The sequence below is a fragment of the Amblyomma maculatum genome, chromosome 4, assembly GCF_055883805.1.
Source record: "Amblyomma maculatum isolate TAMU_Amacu chromosome 4, ASM5588380v1, whole genome shotgun sequence".
Classification (NCBI taxonomy): domain Eukaryota; kingdom Metazoa; phylum Arthropoda; class Arachnida; order Ixodida; family Ixodidae; genus Amblyomma; species Amblyomma maculatum.
Genome location: NC_139347.1, coordinates 10,175,467 through 10,193,053, shown reverse-complemented (window position 1 = coordinate 10,193,053; position 17,587 = coordinate 10,175,467). Strand labels below are relative to the sequence as shown.

General features: G+C 47.6%; 1 protein-coding gene across 2 annotated transcripts in view; it reads left to right on the top strand.

The window, feature by feature from the left end:
- LOC146190274 (tRNA (guanine(10)-N(2))-methyltransferase TRMT11) overlaps positions 1–17,587 on the top strand; it is a 37,270-nt gene that overhangs the window by 15,213 nt on the left and 4,470 nt on the right. For both annotated transcript variants that reach the window (XM_084600724.1, XM_084600725.1), the window contains exons 8-10: positions 11,082–11,162; positions 13,498–13,662; positions 13,743–13,812. In XM_084600724.1, coding sequence (XP_084456850.1) covers positions 11,082–11,162; positions 13,498–13,662; positions 13,743–13,812 — 316 coding nt within the window. The remainder of the gene's footprint in view (positions 1–11,081; positions 11,163–13,497; positions 13,663–13,742; positions 13,813–17,587) is intronic.

Here is a 17,587-nt window from a genome sequence, read left to right as displayed (position 1 = left end):
AGTGCGCGCTGCGGTGTTTCAGTGTGCGCGTGGTGACGGCTGATCGGGGCTTCGGCTCGCGCGACGCTCGAGCCCGCGGTGGTTTGTGGCCTATGTCCACGTAGAAACCACAAGGTATACCCTGCTGTGTTCACTCTGTACACTGAAGGCACCTTTAGAGGTCCCTTCCCAAAAAATTGTTGGCAGGCTGAACACCCACTTTGCCAAAAAACCTTCTGTCAACATGGCATGCTTTTGATTCAACATGCGAGGCCAGCAGCCTGGCGAATAGATACCAGGACTACTTCACCGCTCTCGGCCACTTGGCCCTCCACTGTGAATTTGGGGATTGGCTGGATCATCTCCCTGTGACCACCTAGTCTGTGTTTCTTGGCTGAACGGGATCTGAAGCTGTCCAATCCTGATGACGCATGTGGCAAAAGAAGCAGCCGCCGAAATGGAAGAGCGCTCAAAGATGAGTTCTCCTTCTGGAACACATCAAGCGCAGAGAAATTCCAGTGCCATGGATGCTTTGTCAGCCAATCATTCCCTGAGTCAGCAATATTGGAATTGCACTGATGAGCACGATGCACATGCTTGGTCCTACCATTCCACTGTCTGTCATTATTGCAATAACAAAGGACACCTCAAGATGGCTCACCAAAAGAAAGCAGTGAAAGAGAAAACTTCCAAGCCTGGTCAGCATCGAAGAGATTTTTCTGTGCAAAAGTATGTTGCACTCTTGTGGATGCAGGCATCAGATTTCTGCAGTCAGCTGATTCAACTTCCGTCAGTTTTCATTACAAAAAATGAAGACCGCAGATCAATGGGTGGTGCTCTAATGAACAGCGTCATTTCTCAAGCAGTCTGTGGACTTCCAGATAAACAGTAAGCTCTGACCATGGAGGTGTACTCTGGGACTGCCTGCAGCATCATCAGTGGAGAGGTTCGTGGAGAAATTTTGGCTCTCAAGGCAAGACCTAAGATCTTGCCCTCTGCATCTGTGCTCCTACACAAAGGAATGCGTAGACCTCGCAGGCTTAGTGGAATGAAGAGTAGTCGCCTTGACCTTCTTGTTGTCTGGGCAGATGGCACTAGCCTGTTGGGAAAAGATTGGATTTCTGCATTGGGAATGTTCCTCCGCGGTGTAAGCTGCATAGCTCAAATCGAAGTGCTGCTATAATTGTTGAATACCATCTCCGAATACCTGGATATCTTTGTTGAAGGATTAGGGAAGAGCAAAGCACCTTCTATTTGAACTCAAGGCTGAAACCACCCCTTTCTTTTTGAAGGCACATCAGGTTCAAGTGACTACTGCCCAAACTTCAATGCCATTTATTGACATTTCATGCCCGTGCGATCGTCACGATGGGCTATGCCTGCAGTGTGTCCTCAAGAGCAATGGTGAGATTAGGCTGTGTGGCGACTACAAAGCGCCATTAACTAAGCGATCAAGAAAAAATGTATCCTTTTTCGACCATCGATCAGCTTTTTTCAAGCTTTGCTGGATGTCTTCACATAGCTAAACCTTAATCTCGCTTATCAGCAGGTTGTCGTGAACAGTAACAGCTGATGGCCTGCCATTTGGAGTGTTACCTTTCGTGGCAGTATTTCAGCGCTGCATGGAAGAGGTCCTGATGCCCTCGGGCCCACATGTACCTCGACAGTATTATAACAGGAGGTCAGGAAGCCTATGAGCAAAACTACCAACTCTGAGCTGTGCTGAAAAGCACTAGGAACGGCAACATTTGTCTGAGCCAAGGAAAATGATGCACCTCTAGCATGCCAGAAGTAACCTTGCTTGGGTACTGCATTGACACAGCCGGCATTCATCTTATCGTAGAACACTTTAAAACATTAGAGGTGCTGTGGTCACCGCACAATATGGACGCATTCCCATATCAATCTCCACTTCTTCACTTTATATCCACAAGACCTCTTTAGCTTATGCTTTCACAGCCATCACCATCGCCTGACGAAAGTTCTAGGGAGCACCACTGCACAAAACTGGTAAGATTCAGACCCAACTTCACTGATAAACGGCAGTTTACTCTGCGACTTCGAAAACAAGACTGGGGCACCAAAACCACCACTGCAACATCACTGAACTCGTCTGCTGTGGTCTGCTGTGAGCGTTGGCTCCCAGCAGGTCCTTGCCCCGTGCTGTTCCATTTCACCTGCCTCTTTGCACTATGTCCGATGAGGGAAGCATACCAGATACCTGTAAGGTGCCCTCTAACCCTATTGATCTTCCTGCCATGACAGCAGAGAACTCTGTCTTGCTCACCTTCTGCCCCGCTGGGGAATGGAAGACCATTCCTCCATGCCACCTTCTCCAGGAAGAAATGTCTACTGTTATTATATGGCCCAAGAGCGGCTGCTTCTTCTGCACCATCCGACCACTTTCTCCACACACTCATCACCCCAGCTGCGGCACTCGCATCAAAAGAAGTGCAACAAACTGTTCAAGCTCAGACCGATGCAGAACCTCATAGCGACAGGCATTTATACCTGTCCCACCAGATGTAAGCTGCTGAAGCTTAATGAGATTAAGCTTCTGAACAACAGTGCTGTTCCTGTCACCACCTACGCCTCCTGAGGATAGAATACCTGCCATGGCGTAATCCACGAGATAAGTGAAGCTACCTGACTCCTCCTGCAAGAAATGGTGCAGGTAAATGGATACATCATCCTTGATTCCTACCAGATGGGCTGCACAAACAGTTTCATGGTCACCTTCCAAGAAAAAGTGCTTCCATGCCATATATCGGTCTACTGATGCCAATATCAATGCTATTCATTTGAACCAAAGAGCAAGCTGTGCACACACTGCTATCAAATTGGACATCAGCTGGATGCTTGCCCTAACATTAACCTGCCACCGGTCAGCCGGTGGACAAAGGCCGTAACCAAAGCCTGTGTGAACCGCACTGCCATCACTGCGGAGACGACCACCCTCCCACAGACCTCCAATATCCCCAGAGGACAGCAGCCACAGAGGCAAGAATGAAAACCTGCATTTAGCACCATGGCATCCAAGACCAAGACTCCTCGAAGTCCTCCTCCAGTGCACCAGATGATCCTCCCAACTCATCGCATCTCACATACTGCCATCCTCACTAACAACCATTTTTCTGCCTTGAGCGAAAAATCCAACAATCTCTCCACAAACAACTCTCCTGGCCGTGCGTCTTACACTTCATCCACATCACCTCATTGTAGAAAGGGCCCGCAGTCACCGTCATCGCCGGCAACCACTTAAGCCAGCCCTTTAACCTGTGCCGCCTGCTGCTCCCAAAGCAAGCCACTCAGTCAGTCACCACTCCCCAAAAAGCTCTCCAAGCCCCACTATCCCCTTGCCTCACCCATAGTCACACAGACAAAGCTCCTCCCGTCACTGCATACATGAAGGTCGAGTCGACCCCTTCTGCACTGGCCACCATTTTTGCTGCTATCAAGCAGCTCACCACTAATGTCAGCACGATAAATACGTGGGTGGAACTAGCCATTCAGAAACTGAGTATGACGAAAGAACAGCCAAACACTTGCATTGAAAAGATTTACTCTGCTCTCGAACTCTAACTACAGTGCGAGCTCAGTTCCAAGCACAAAACAAAATATAATCACGTAGCGAATGCCCATTGAGCCTTCCCCAGTCAGCCTATAGCACTCGCCACCACACCTTAGACCATGGGTACCCCTACATACTACCAAGGAATTTTGCAAGAAGGCCACAGACTATCACTCATACTTTTGAACCCCCCTCCCTGCAGTCATTCCTTTGCAAGAAACGCTTGGCTGTTACAATATCCCAAAAATACATCACATATCCAATCAAGCATACATACCAAATAGCAAGCACATTTCCCCATCATCTACACCGTCTGTTCTCAAAAGCAATCAACACCATCCCTACAGCACGTCAGAGACGGAGCATGTGTGTACTACTTTAACCCAGCTTCCTGACATGCCTACGCCAGTTTTAACCCTCAACAGCTACTGGACACTATCCGCAAAGCCATCTCTCAAAATCTCAAATGGCTTACTCCTTTTCTTCAGCAGTATCCTCCCTGCTCAGTTGTATAGACTGGATATTTCAACACTTCCCACCCTGATCAGCTCTACGCTCGCACACTCAGGCCGCATCCTGCACACATTGATACAAACTCTCGGCTTTAGCCTTTGTAATGACCTCACATGTTGGGGCAGCAGCTTCCAGCGCAACGCAGTTCCCTACCTCACATGGTGACCGCAAACACCAGGTGGTGCATGGGGAACTGTTGCTGACCCCTTTGGCAGGAACCACATTATTACAAACTGCCGCTTCCGTTTCTGTCCCCCAAATGTTTCAAGAAACTTCCGCAGAACTCACTGGACAGACTTGACCCTCTTCAGGAGGCACCTTGAGCTGCTGTCTTCTCAAAATTAGTTTGAATGTCAAGATAATGTTGTCCAGTCTGCACACAAAGTGACCAAACATGTTAAAATAACTGACCAATTTTCTGCCATCAACCCGCAGCTCCTCCTGTGATTCTTTGCTTTGGTGTTTTTCTCTTGCGCTGTTTTCCATTCAATCCATCTTTGTGACCAACGTCATGTGTTGCAAAAAAAAGTGGAGGAAATAAGCAGAATCATCTGCTCAAAATCTCAGCTGGAAGCCCTTACAGCAGAGGGCTTCTAGCTGCGCGCACCAACTGGAGACCAGCTGCTCACAGCAGCACAAATATGGCATCTACTTAGAGTGATGATTGAGCAGGCATGTGTACACACACATTTTTAAATTCAAGCTCTCTAGTGATGATTGCTTCTGAACTCCACATCAAGTTCTTTCCACCCCATCCTACCACTTCTGTACCAGACCCACCTAAGAATAATCCCACTGACCTTCCCATCGATGTGGATTTCAGCATGACAGAACTCTGCACGGCACTTTCTCACTCCCTACAACACTGCACTCGAAGCGCTCCTCGGCCATATAAACCAAGTATGGTGCACGGGGATCCTCCTCGGGGAGTGGAAAACTTCTCACATAGTTCCCATTCCGAAGCTTTGCAATACACACCCTCTGACCCATCTTTCTCATGCCATATGTAAGCAAGCTCATGGATATCGTCTTCAGTTGTCTCACTTGGCTCACAGATCAACCTAATTCCCTTCATTGGACTATGACTGGATTTCAAGCTCATGTCGCATGCAAGATATGGCGCTCCATATTCAGCAAGAGGTCTATCAGTACTACAGCTGTCATCAACTCTGCTTCATTGTAGATCTCAACTTCCAAAAGTCTTTTGACTCCATCTTCCATTCCGCCAATCTTGGAACAGCTGAAACGTCTAACCTGCAGCTCCCGCCTGTACAGTTATGTTCGCAACTTCCTCACGACCCGGGAACAGCTGAAACGTCTAACCTGCAGCTCCCACCTGTACAATTATGTTCGCAACTTCCTCACGACCCGTCACCACATTATTAAGCTGTCAAACTACCTTTAACCCTGCTGGATACCCTATCACAGGGTTCCCCAAGGCTCTGTTATCTCTCCTTTCCTCTTTAATCTTACCCTTCGCTCTCTTCTCCTCCTCCTCAAGTGGGTGCCATTATTCTCCTTCGGGCGTTACGCAGACAACATAAACCTCCGGGCGTCCATAGGCAACCCTGGCGCTATTTCATCCACCCTTCAGCAGAGCATTGATATCGTTGTCAATATCTCTCATCAGGCAGGGCTAACCCTTTCCTTTATTATATACGGATATGTCACGGTTATTAACCACTCTCACCGAGTCCACATGCAAGCCAATCGCAGCCTTATTTACTTCACCCTATGCGACACACCCCTCCCTGTCAGTGAAGAATCAAAATACTCAGCTTCAACCTCATGGAGGATGGCAAAACTACCAATACATGCGAACGAACTCTCAATCATCTTACTCGCATAATCATACGCATGACGTGTAAACATCAGGGCCTCAAGGAGCATGAGATACACTGCCTCACAGAGCCCATCCTCTACACTAGAGTCATGTGTGTCCTTCCATACATACGACTCATCCCCTCCCAACAACAACAGTAACACTTTTGCGCCCTGCCACTTGCGTGGCTCTTGGGGTGTCCCATCACACCCCACTCTCAAAACTCAAAAGAAACTGCTGTCCACACACCCCTGGACGCAAGAATCGATGTGCACCTCCTAACACAACAATCGTGCCTCCTCTTGATGCATCATGGCCGACCAATTCTTAGCTCTCTTCACTACAGCATCAGCTACCTTCCCCGAATTCCACGAAAACCATTTCCTTGGGCAGCTGTGCCACATATACTCATATCACCCTTACCCCGCAACATGCAACTAGTAAGCCATGCTGGCTGCAGGAAGGCTTGCATCTGTACAGTCCGCTATCGCTACCCCAACCCGACAAATATTACTTATGCAAACAGTTCATATCCTGCTGAGACTCAGGAACGCACGGTGACTGTTATAGCCCAAAAAACTCCCTATTGTCATCCACTTCTCGAGTGTTCCCACCTCCGCCATATTCTGCCATACACCCCTCCTGGCCAACGCACCATACATACCCACAGGCAAGATGCACTTCGTGCCTTTATTGACCACGCGCTTACCCTTCACATTCTCCATCAACTTTTAGTTCACTCAGCGCTTTACCAGGGTACGCCTATACTCTAGACTGAGTTCCAGGTCATGATGGAGTGCCGGGCAATGAGTTGGCTGATAAACTCTCTCGTGCTGCAGCTCTGGGAGAGGTGCACTCCTTGGCACACCCACTTCATCCCGCGACCATTGCTATCCAAGAACCAATTAGGCCTCACAGGATCTTCTAGGAGCTCCTAGAAGACTTGCCTTCCACCATCCCCTTCCATGTTCCTTCCCCATCGAGATTCCTTCCTTGTTAATCAAGACAGAGTCTTTCCACCCCTCACATACTCCATTACATTACTTGATATCCCTTTCACCCTAAATGGGAAGAAGTCGGGAAGCTGTCAGGCTGTGCCCACTGGTCTCTGTGAAATTTGTTTGGTTTTCCATTCAATACTCGATATATATATATGTCCCAGGTAACCTATATTGCAAGATCCTGACATGTTATCTGCAGCGGGTGCGGCTCCGCCGATGTCGCACCCTAGATAATCACCTGAGTGTTCTTCTGGCCTCGCGTCAGGCCTACCTCTGCAGATTGTCCCAGCTCTGCAATCATCACCCGTCATTCCAACCTGTGTATCATGCGCTCACCTGTCATCACCAGGTACTTCAGGACTCTCATCATCTGACACTCATCTACAACATGCATCTGGACCTTACACTGCAAGCTGTGATCGGCCGATGCCTTAAGGTCAGGATGACTTTCCTGATAGTTCAGATTTGTCATCTGCCATTACCTGTATAGATGCTGCTGCAAAGTCTGCTGAAGAGCCAGACAGATTTATTGAAGTGCCTTGGAAGCGTCGTCGCAGCTCGAGGCGGTTGCATTTAAGTGTCGACGCACCTAATGCTTTTAAAGTGCCCAAGTGCAACCTTATAGTAGTCATAAAACCAATAGATACTGGATACCGTATTACTCACTTTAATCCGCTGGCAATGAAACAAGCATTTGAATCTCTGGCTCCAGATGGCGTCCTTCAAGTTCACCCCAACGAGCGGCTTAATCTTTTGGTAGTTGACACCCGAGCTGCGATCGTTACTGAACGCCTTTTACAAATACGATCAATCGCAAGAATTGCAGAGCAAGCATATGAGCCCCGGCCAAACAACTGTGGCGTAGGAGTAATTAAGGGTGTGCCCCTGGATCTTTCTCAAGATCTACTCTGCACAACTGCAGGGAGTTCCAATAAAATCTGTGCGCTGTCTGGGAAATTATAGGCTTATGCTCCTATTTTAGGCGTTTCGTTCGGAACTTTGCGACCATCATTGCCCCTCTGACACAACTCAGCGCTCACAAAGATCTTTCTGCCTGGTCGTCAGCTTGCGATGCTGCTTTTACGAAATTGCGCACGATACTTACCTCACCCCCCGTATTGTGCCATTTTGACCCGGCTGCTCCTACTGAAGTGCACACCGATGCCAGCGACGCAGGCCTCGGCGCTGTTCTTGCCCTACGAAAACCCGGTGTTGATGAATACGTTGTAACGTACGCAAGTCGAACTTTGACCAAGGCCGAGACCAACTACTCGGTGACAGAAAAGGAATGCTTGGCCATTGTTTGGACGCTTCGGAAATTTCGGCCATACTTGTATGGGCGCCCATTCGATGTTGTTACAGACCCCCACGCTTTGTGTTGCTTGTCTTCACTAAAAGACCCCACCGACCGTCTCGCCCGCTGGTCGCTTAGACTGCAAGAGTATGCTATCCGAGTTATCCATCGTACAGGGCGCAAGCATTCCGATGCAGACGCTTTATCTCGCTCGCCGGTGCCGCCTGACGCTCCGTTGTCACCTGCCTCCAGCATCGTCTTGTCTTCCCTGTCCATCGACGACATGCCATCAGAACAGCCCAAGGATCCGTGGCTAACATCACTAATCGATCTTCTTACGAACTCATCACTTTCACCGGCTCCTCGCGCCCTTCGTTGTCAAGCACAGCATTTCGCCCTTCGTGACCGTCTCCTCTATCGACGCAGTTATATGCCAGATGGCGGTAAGTGACTGCTCGTCGTACCTCGCCACCTCCGTAGTGATATATGCGCATCTTGCCATAATGATCCCCAGTGTGGTCATTTGGGTGTATTTAAGACTTGTGAACGGTTGCGACAGCGGTTTTACTGGCGCGGTATGTACACCTTCGTCAATAAGTATGTGCGTTCATGCATTAATTGCCAGCGTCGCAAGCCTTCTCCTCTCCATCAGCCGGCTCCACTACAGCATCTTCCGTGCCCGTACCAACCATTCGATCGTGTTGGCATCGATTTGTATGGACCTCTGCCATATACACCTGCAGGGAATCGTTGAATCATTGTGGCCGTCGATCACCTTACTCGCTATGCGGAGACAGCAGCACTTCAGGATGCCACCGGACCCAACATTGCGTCCTTTCTTCTTCATCATTTCATTCTGCGGCACGGGGCCCCTCGTGAACTTCTAAGTGATCGAGGAAAGTCTTTCCTATCTGAGGTTGTCGAAGTGTTCCTACGCGAATGTCAGACCATCCACCGGACAGCCAGCGCGTACCACGCTCAAACCAACGGCCTCACAGAGCGCTTCAACCGCACACTGGGTGACATGATGTCCAAGTACATCGCCTCCGACCACTCCGATTGGGACCAGATTCTCCCATTTATAACCTATGCCTATAACACCGCCGTTCAAGCAACTACCGGATTTTCACATTTTTTTCTGCTGTACGGGCGTGACCCTTCGTCTCCACTCGACACCATCCTCCCCTACCGTCCTGATATCTCGGAGTATACATCACTTTTAGCAGCTGCCAGGTACGCTGAAGAATGTCGCAAGCTGGCTCGCTCGCTTACTTCGGACGAGCAAGCCCAGAAGAAAGCGCACAGCGACAGCAGCCACCCTGTGCACAAATTCTCTCCCAGTGCTCACGTATGGCTCTGGGTCCCATCGACACCACCAGGTCTGACCAGCAGGTTTACTGCCAAGTACCATGGACCCTATCTAGTGCTCCAACAGACGTCTCCCGTCAATTACCTAGTTGAACCGCTAGCCGCTTCCACCGACCTTCGTCGCCGTGGGCGTGAGATTGTTCACGTGGACCGTTTGAAACCCTATTACGATCCCGCTGTCCTTTCATCTCCTTGAGTCGCCAGGATGGCTCCTCTCTTCTGCGGGGGCCAGATTGTAAAGAAGTTCCAATCAAGCAGACAGATCATCGAGAAAGAGGAGGTGCCTTTTGCGGACAAGCTGTCTACAAGCTGAACCACCACCGCTCCGGTCTTGCTCGCTACCAGTGCCTGGATCCCCGCTTAACACAACACATAAGTCATATTTTATTATGATTGCTTTGTGTGATATCCTCATGATGATGAATTTGAATGCGGAATGTAACTTCAACTTAATTTATGCAATTTTTAATGCCAAATGAACATATAAATTCATTATATATAATATTAACACATGCCATTCATAGGCGACGACAAAGAATTGAACGGGCGATTGGGAGAAGACGACGAAGTGAAACTGTGCTCTGTTTCGTGCTGACCCGACTGGTTGTCGGTGTCCCTCGGTGCCAGAGTGCCTTCTGTGTAATGTTACGTTACAATATTATCATTCAAATTCTCGATTCTGCCACTGTGAGGCAAGATCTTTTTCATTTCCAGCCTAATCTCGGCAAAACATTATGGCCAGTTTCAGTCCCTTTTGAAGATGTTACAATAAGTGCTCAGTTTAACTCAGTGGGGAATGAAAAGTTGTTCCAAGTTATGCAGAGCTGAAATTAAGAAGAGCGTTGCATACACTTGATGTTTATGGGGCTTCTTGAATCAGACAAGTTTAAATAGATTCCACTGTACTGGTATCTGTGAACCTGGTGTATGAGCACTGTTGAATAATTCCATCAGTCAGTCACTGTAAAATGCACCGGACATCCACTAATGCTATTGTTGACATCTTGTGGTCATTTCTGAAATTCCTAAGGACTCTTCATTGCCTTTGGCTTGGTTATGTCTGCTGCTGTGGAGTGGCAATTTTATCATTGAGAGATCATCCTAACTAAACGGTGTGCAGTGGCACACCAAATTGTGTGTTGCCTGTGTAGTCACACTGTTGACTTCTGGAAAGTTGTACTCATTGTATGTGGTCTGGTTGCTGGAAAGTAGTGCCATTGGAGTCTGCTTAGCTTCAGCACTTGGTTTTTGGCCGCATTTATGCCCTGATAGTGTTTTGTGACTCTAAATGAACAGCTAACAGGTCAAGCGACCTCTGTCGTTGGCAAAGTAAGAACTGTGATTTAAATGGGAGAAAAGGTCTTGTGAGCAGTGTGCTCATACTTTGCAAAGGGACACTAACAGATGATGATAAGAAAACAATGAAAGCTTCATTGGTTTTCTTGAGCTGTGTGACATTAACATTATTGAATTGTGGCAGTGTATTGTGTAGGCGGTGCGTCAATAAGTAATTCCCCTTTTTTTTTACTGTAGGTAGCCTCCTAGTTCCTGCAGCCTTCTTTGGAGCATATGTTTTGGGTACAGATTTGGACTATATGCTCCTCCATGGAAAAGGTAAATGAGTTCACTCAGTATGCCATTTTTGGATACATGTCCCGAGTGTATACTGTTGGGTGCACAATTCATTTGTGTTGTTCATATGCTGACCATATTATTCATGTGTTACTTTTGTTAGGTTCAAAGCTTCCTTGTCAAGCCAAATATGTCTGCAGTGCCTACTAGTGCGATATCATCTTTCGTCTAAAGCAGACGGTCTCAAACCTTTCATCTTGGGAAACCCTGAGCAGCTTTCAGTATATGCTCAGGGGCCTTCCATGTCTTGCTTTCTGTCCCTTCCTGTTCAAGATGCATGCAAAAAGAGCATGTGGACGCACAGATCTTTGAAAAATGCCCAGGTCCAGTTAGTAACGATTGTACAGTGATACATTGTGCTTCTGTAAACAAGTACACTATAGTCAGTCCAAATAGTTGAAGAAGTAATAATAATAATAATAATAATAATAATTGGTTCACAGGAAAGTCAACAGAATGGCAAAGCGGGCGAGTTGGTGATACATGGTTTAAAAATGCCATGTGTTTTGCACTGTTTTATTTTTAAATCACAGGAAAGGAAAGGCGCAGTATCTGTCACACTTGCTCTGTAGACACCTGAACTGCGCCATAAGGGAAGGAGGGGAGTGAAAGTGGAAAGAGGAAGGGGGGGGGGGGGGGGGGGGGGCTCTGGAGTAATTTTGACTACCTGGGGAGCTTTAATGTGCACTGACATTGCACAGCACATGGACGCCACTTAGTTTTGCCTCCATCGAAAATGGGTACGAGTTTTGAGGTGCTTGGGGAACCTGAAAAGCACTCCAGAGAGTATAAGGATTCCACGAAATCGTACTAAGAGAGCAACTGGTCTAAAGAAATTGTCATTTTAAAATAGATGGGCAAAAGTGTTGTACTATATTCTTTATTCCAAAGGAATCCACAGCGCCATGGGCATCACTGTGGAGGCAAACAGCTTTGTAAAAAGCATCCATGTAGTTGCTGTACACCGCATCCGTAGGTTAACCATTCCAGTCTTCAATGGTTATAAAAAACAAACAAAAAAATTTGAAAATATTAGTCCTGGAGGCTTAAGTTAGAACTTTCCAGCTGTGATCTTTTCGGGAAAACAGAGAATGAGGCAGGTGAAAGTATGAAGGCAGTGATTCCCGTCTGATTGTGATAAATTGAGTGGAAAAGTTTCAGTCGTAGATTTATACGTTCACGAAGGGGGCACCCAGCCAAGTTTGTTCTTTTAAGATAGTGGAGTTCTGAAAGTGATCATACCTCCCCAGGACTAATCTCACGGCAAGAGACTGAACTCTCAGTTGTATCAATGTGAATACATTGAATCGGATCCTGCACAGAGCAGGCACACTCAAGAATTGGCCTGGCATGAGCAAAGTATGCGGCCTCTTTTATGGTCTTATGTTTTTAAGTTGCGTTGTAAAATGCTGAGACATCGGCCAGCGCTTCTAATTAAAAAAAAAGGTGCCCCAATATTCATTCATAGGCTCCCTTTTTAGGACCTCTCCATGCAATGAATATCGATAGAATGCATTGTACTTCTTTCACGTACAGGACGGTACATGCACACATTTTTTCAGATTCAAGAACGTCTGGCTTTTAGAACACCATAGTTCAACATGCTTTAAATCATTACCTGTCTATGTGCAATCTGTTTCCCCAGACACCTTTGAGTGCACTAATCGGTCAAAATAATGAGCATGCAGGCTTAGGTGAATCATTTTTCTTGCCTATTACTTATCATTTAGTCGGCCAGTATTGCGAGTTAGGACTTTCTTGTAAAGCAGACAGTTGCTTTGCTAATTTTAGTAGCAATGCCTGCTGCCCTATTTCCCACTATTTCTTCCCAGCTCTCATTCCTCCTCCTTTTAACATTTTTAAGATTCAGAAATTGACTAATGAGACACTGGCAAAGCAGCAAACCCTCGTTGGAAACACATACTATCAAGGTGGAAACAGTGGTCCTAGTACAGTAGTACATATTCATAGCCATGTGGTATAGAAGAGGTGTGCCATCTGAGCTTTGTCCCCCATAAATACTTCTGTGCTCCTAAGATGGTTGCTGAGTGAGTTATTTCAGAACCAGTCTGTAGAGTGGAATATCTATGTTCTTTCTTTATGACAGAATCCTAACATGCAGACAGCCATATAACTGTCGCCCCTACTTTCTCTCTAGGTCTTGCTTTGTAAACATGCAGTCTAAATTTTGCATATTTGGTTATTGTCTGGGCACCTTCATTTCTCTTGAGGAAGCATCATCTAAGTGAAAACCTCATGTGTTCTGAATTTGTGATGGATAATATGAGCTACTTCTTTCTTTTTGCCAATTTCTTAGCCAAGCCGAGTCGCTGCAATGAAAAACAGAGAGCAGATGATGAGAGCGTGCGAGCAAACCTACAGCAATACGGCTGTGAAGAGCGCTTTGTGGAGGTTGTGGTCTCTGATGCATCGTTGCCATTGTGGAGAGCAGAAATGCGCTTCGATGCCATTATCACCGACCGTGAGTGTTCTGCTGGTTTCCTGGCAGCAGCTGTGTTGTACAACACTGACAGTCGTGATGTCGAATTTCCTCTCATTTAGCGCCTTATGGTATACGCGAGGCTACGGAAAGGATTGGCACTCGCAAGACATACGGCATTCCTGGTCACCTGTAAGTAGCACTTTGAGTCTACTGCTGTGTACTAGTCCAGCTGGTTCATATATACTATGGAGGGATGGCAAAAGGATAAAATACCTCTACCTGTCTCTACCTGCTGTAACAACAGAAGGCAAGCTTATGTACTGTTATATATACAGCACACAGATGTTACACTGCACTTCGCTTTTTGCTACCGATATTGTCAAGCTTCGTTTGATCCGCAGAGTGTAAAGGAAAGGCACATACATTTTTTTTTTGTGTTCTAGCAGTACATCGTAAGTGAATATACCCAGAGGTTGAAAACAAACAAACTTAGATACAAAACATTCAAAGCAGGTGGTGCTGCCTGCCTCTGCAATCTGGTCCCATGGAAAATGTTTATTTTTTGGCTATGATTACTTTGAACCTATAGCGCCTGCCGATGCTATAAAGTAGAGGCGTTGAGATCAGCGTTTACCAGTCCGTGTTAGAGAAAAATAAAAATGTACAGCGCGTGCTCTAAGCGCAAGCACGGCACGGGCTGTTTAGAATGAGAAGCCTGCCATGCTGGTCATCTGACTCTGGTGCTCCGCTGCGACCCTGCAAATAATGACAGACCCCAGCAACCTACCGCCCTCAGGCGACCTTCCGCTTGACGCTACCTTGCGCCAACGGGACGTCGCAGCTTTCCAGCTCCGCCTACCAACATTCTGGCCCAAGTGTCCGCAGATCTGGTTCGCCCAAAAGGAAGCCATCTTCCATCCGCACCACATCACCTTGGAGGCATCTCGGTTTCATCATTTACTTTCCAACCTGCCTCCTGAAATGGCTGAAGAGGTGGCGGACATTATCGCTGGACCCTTGGGGGACCAGCGACTAAAGCAAGGCCTCCTGGACCGCACCACGACGTCCGAGAGTGCGCACCTCCAGCAGCTGCTCACCTACAAAGAGCTTGGAGACCGCCGCCCCTCCCATTTACTCACTAGCATGCGGCAGCTCCTGGGCGAAAGCAATGCAGACTCGAATGGCGCACTGTTGAGGCAGCTCTTCCTTCAATGCTTGCCGCAGTCCACCCGCCTCATCTTGGCTGCTGCGGGGGACTTGACCCTTGACCGCCTCGCCCAGCTCGCTGATCGAGTCCACGACGCAACTTCTCCTTCCGTCGCTGCCCTCTCTTCTCTCTCTCTACTGGAGACCTCCGTCATTTCACGGTTAGAGGCCCGGATCGATCAGCTGGCCGCTTCTATCGATGCCCTTCAGACGTCCTCTCATGTTTAGCACGGTTTCTCCTCAAAACCTCGCCGCTGTTCATCTTCGCCGAGCGGTCCGCACTCGTCCAGTCCTTGCAGTCCGCGTCTCTGCTGGTATCACCGAACTTTCCAGCACCGCGCCCGCCAGTGCACTCCACCATGCAACTGGTCAGGAAACGCAGAGCGAGATCACTGACGGCGGCGTGTGACCTCGCTCTTCAACCTGGCCGCCTTTTATGGACCGCATTTCTGGCCTGCGCTTCTTTGTCGATACTGGTGCCGAAGTCAGCGTACTGCCGTCCTCCAAGGCCGACCGTGCTTCCAAGTCATATGGACCTATTCTCCGTGCAACCAACTCAACCTCCATCGCCAGCTCAAGGCTGCCCTCACTGCGCGCCTGGATCGCGAGCACTGGGTCAACCACCTACCTATGGTGCTCCTAGGCCTACGTGCCGTCCTGCGTCATGACCTTGGCTGTTCGGCGGCCGAACTCGTCTTTGGTACAACCCTGCGGCTTCCCGGAGACTTGTTCATACCTTCGGCTTCCTCGTCCCAGCCCCTACAATACCTCCATTGCCTACAAGACTGTCTTCAGCATCTGCGCCCAGTGCCGCCTCGCTCATCTGCCCATCAAGTCTTTGTGCACCCACACCTTGCTTCCTCGACGCATGTGTTTCTCAGGTGAGACGCTGTAAAGGCGCCTCTTACCCCCTCATACGACGGCCCGTACCGCATCCTCAACAGAACGACAAAGTCAGCGACAATCCCGCTGGATGGTCGTGAAGAGGTCATCTCTAGATCGCCTCAAACCTGCATACCTTGAGACACCTCCCCAGGAGCTCCCCTCAGATGTTACCAGCTTATCTGCAGACCTGCTTGTCGCTGTGGCATCCCCATCTCTGTCCCGTCAGCGCGTACATTTTGCCATGCAGTCTAGGCGGGGGGCCCTATAGCGTCCGCCAACGCTATATAAAGCGGAGGTGTTGAAATCAGCGTTACCAGCCCGTGTTAGAGGAAAATAAAGATGTACAGCGTGTGCTCGGAGCGCAAGCACGGCATGGGCTGTTCAGAATGAGAAGCCTGCCACGCTGGTCGTCTTCCTCTGGTGCTCCGCTGCGACCCTGCAAATTCGCAACAAACTTTTTGACATGACTATGACTCAAACGACCCCCTTAGTGTTACAATTTCTTTCCTATGTGGGGGGTTTGAAACTGGCATTAGCCAGCAACAGTTCCATCTTAGGCACCACTGCTTGACCACATTCTTTGAAAGGGGCCCTCTAAGATTAGCTGGTCATGTCTCTCATTTGTTAGTTTTGTAGAATTAAGTATGGCAAATTAATCCTGGCATAAGTGTAAAGTACTGATTATATTAGTTAGCTCAAGAAACTGAGGTCCTATCAGTGCCAATGTCACCACCTATTGCCACTTTTCAGCAGCGAATATAACCATATTTAAACGTGCCTTGGCACCCAATGTTGGGGTGCATCACTGGTGCTCTTTAAGGGGGGATGCGGGGCTGCAAAGTCAATTTTTGAACTATTGCACCGATTTCGATAAAACGTTTAGCGATGGCTTACCTTAGTACAAATACAAAAAAGGTTGTAGCTACCATAATGAGGAATTAAGTGTGCCAGCTTAGGGAAACTATCATTTCAAAAATCATGAAGATGTGCTAACCATTAGTGTTTGGATATCTTCCAGGGGTAGTTCATTGCGCAGGATAAGGCCAATTGCAGGTTTTTTATGAGATTTTTGTAAACATCTGAACACTTTAAAAACAAACTTAATTATTTCTATTGCCATCATATCAAATATTTGATACTTTTTTTCCTTAGAGAATAATTTGGAATCCAAAAAGTACCTTACATAGTTCCGAAGAAAAGTTTAGTCCAGAAACCACCTTGAAAGCAGCCTTTGGTGAGAGTTTTGAAGTGATGGTTTTTCTGATGGCTGTGACCTTGTAAAAAGTGCGAGCAAAGATTTCAGAACATGATCTGGTGCATACATTGTGCCGTCCTGTTCAGCATGACACTACTCCGCGGCTATTGCTTCAAGTTGCCTTTTTTTTTTTCTTCAGCTTTACAGCTGTCCAGCCTGCGCTCGTGAAATTCTTTCCTTTGGTTGCTTGCTGGGCACGCCTCTTTGTCTAGGCTCCATATTCTATCTCCAGCTTGTTGAGCACTTTGGTTGGAAAGGCTCGCCGTGGTGCGAAAATGATGTTCGAAGGTTACATGCTGCGTTTTATTCAATCCAAAGTTCTATTTGCCAGTCCACTGTTGCCACAGCCCAAAATTTGCCTTTCCTTTCTGTTTTTCTTTTTATATGTCTGCATACTCTCGATAACAGATCCTTTTTGGCTAGAGCAAGCAAAAAACAAGCGTTGTAACATGGGGATACATTCCATGTTCAGTTTCTTGCCTGCTATGTGGCTGCGGCAAACAAACTTGGTGAGAAGTTTTACTAATACATGCACAATCCAAACTACAAAAATTTAAATACATTTTTTTTTTTTTAACTGTGATTTTAGCCCTGCATCTCCCCTTAAGCTGTGTTAGA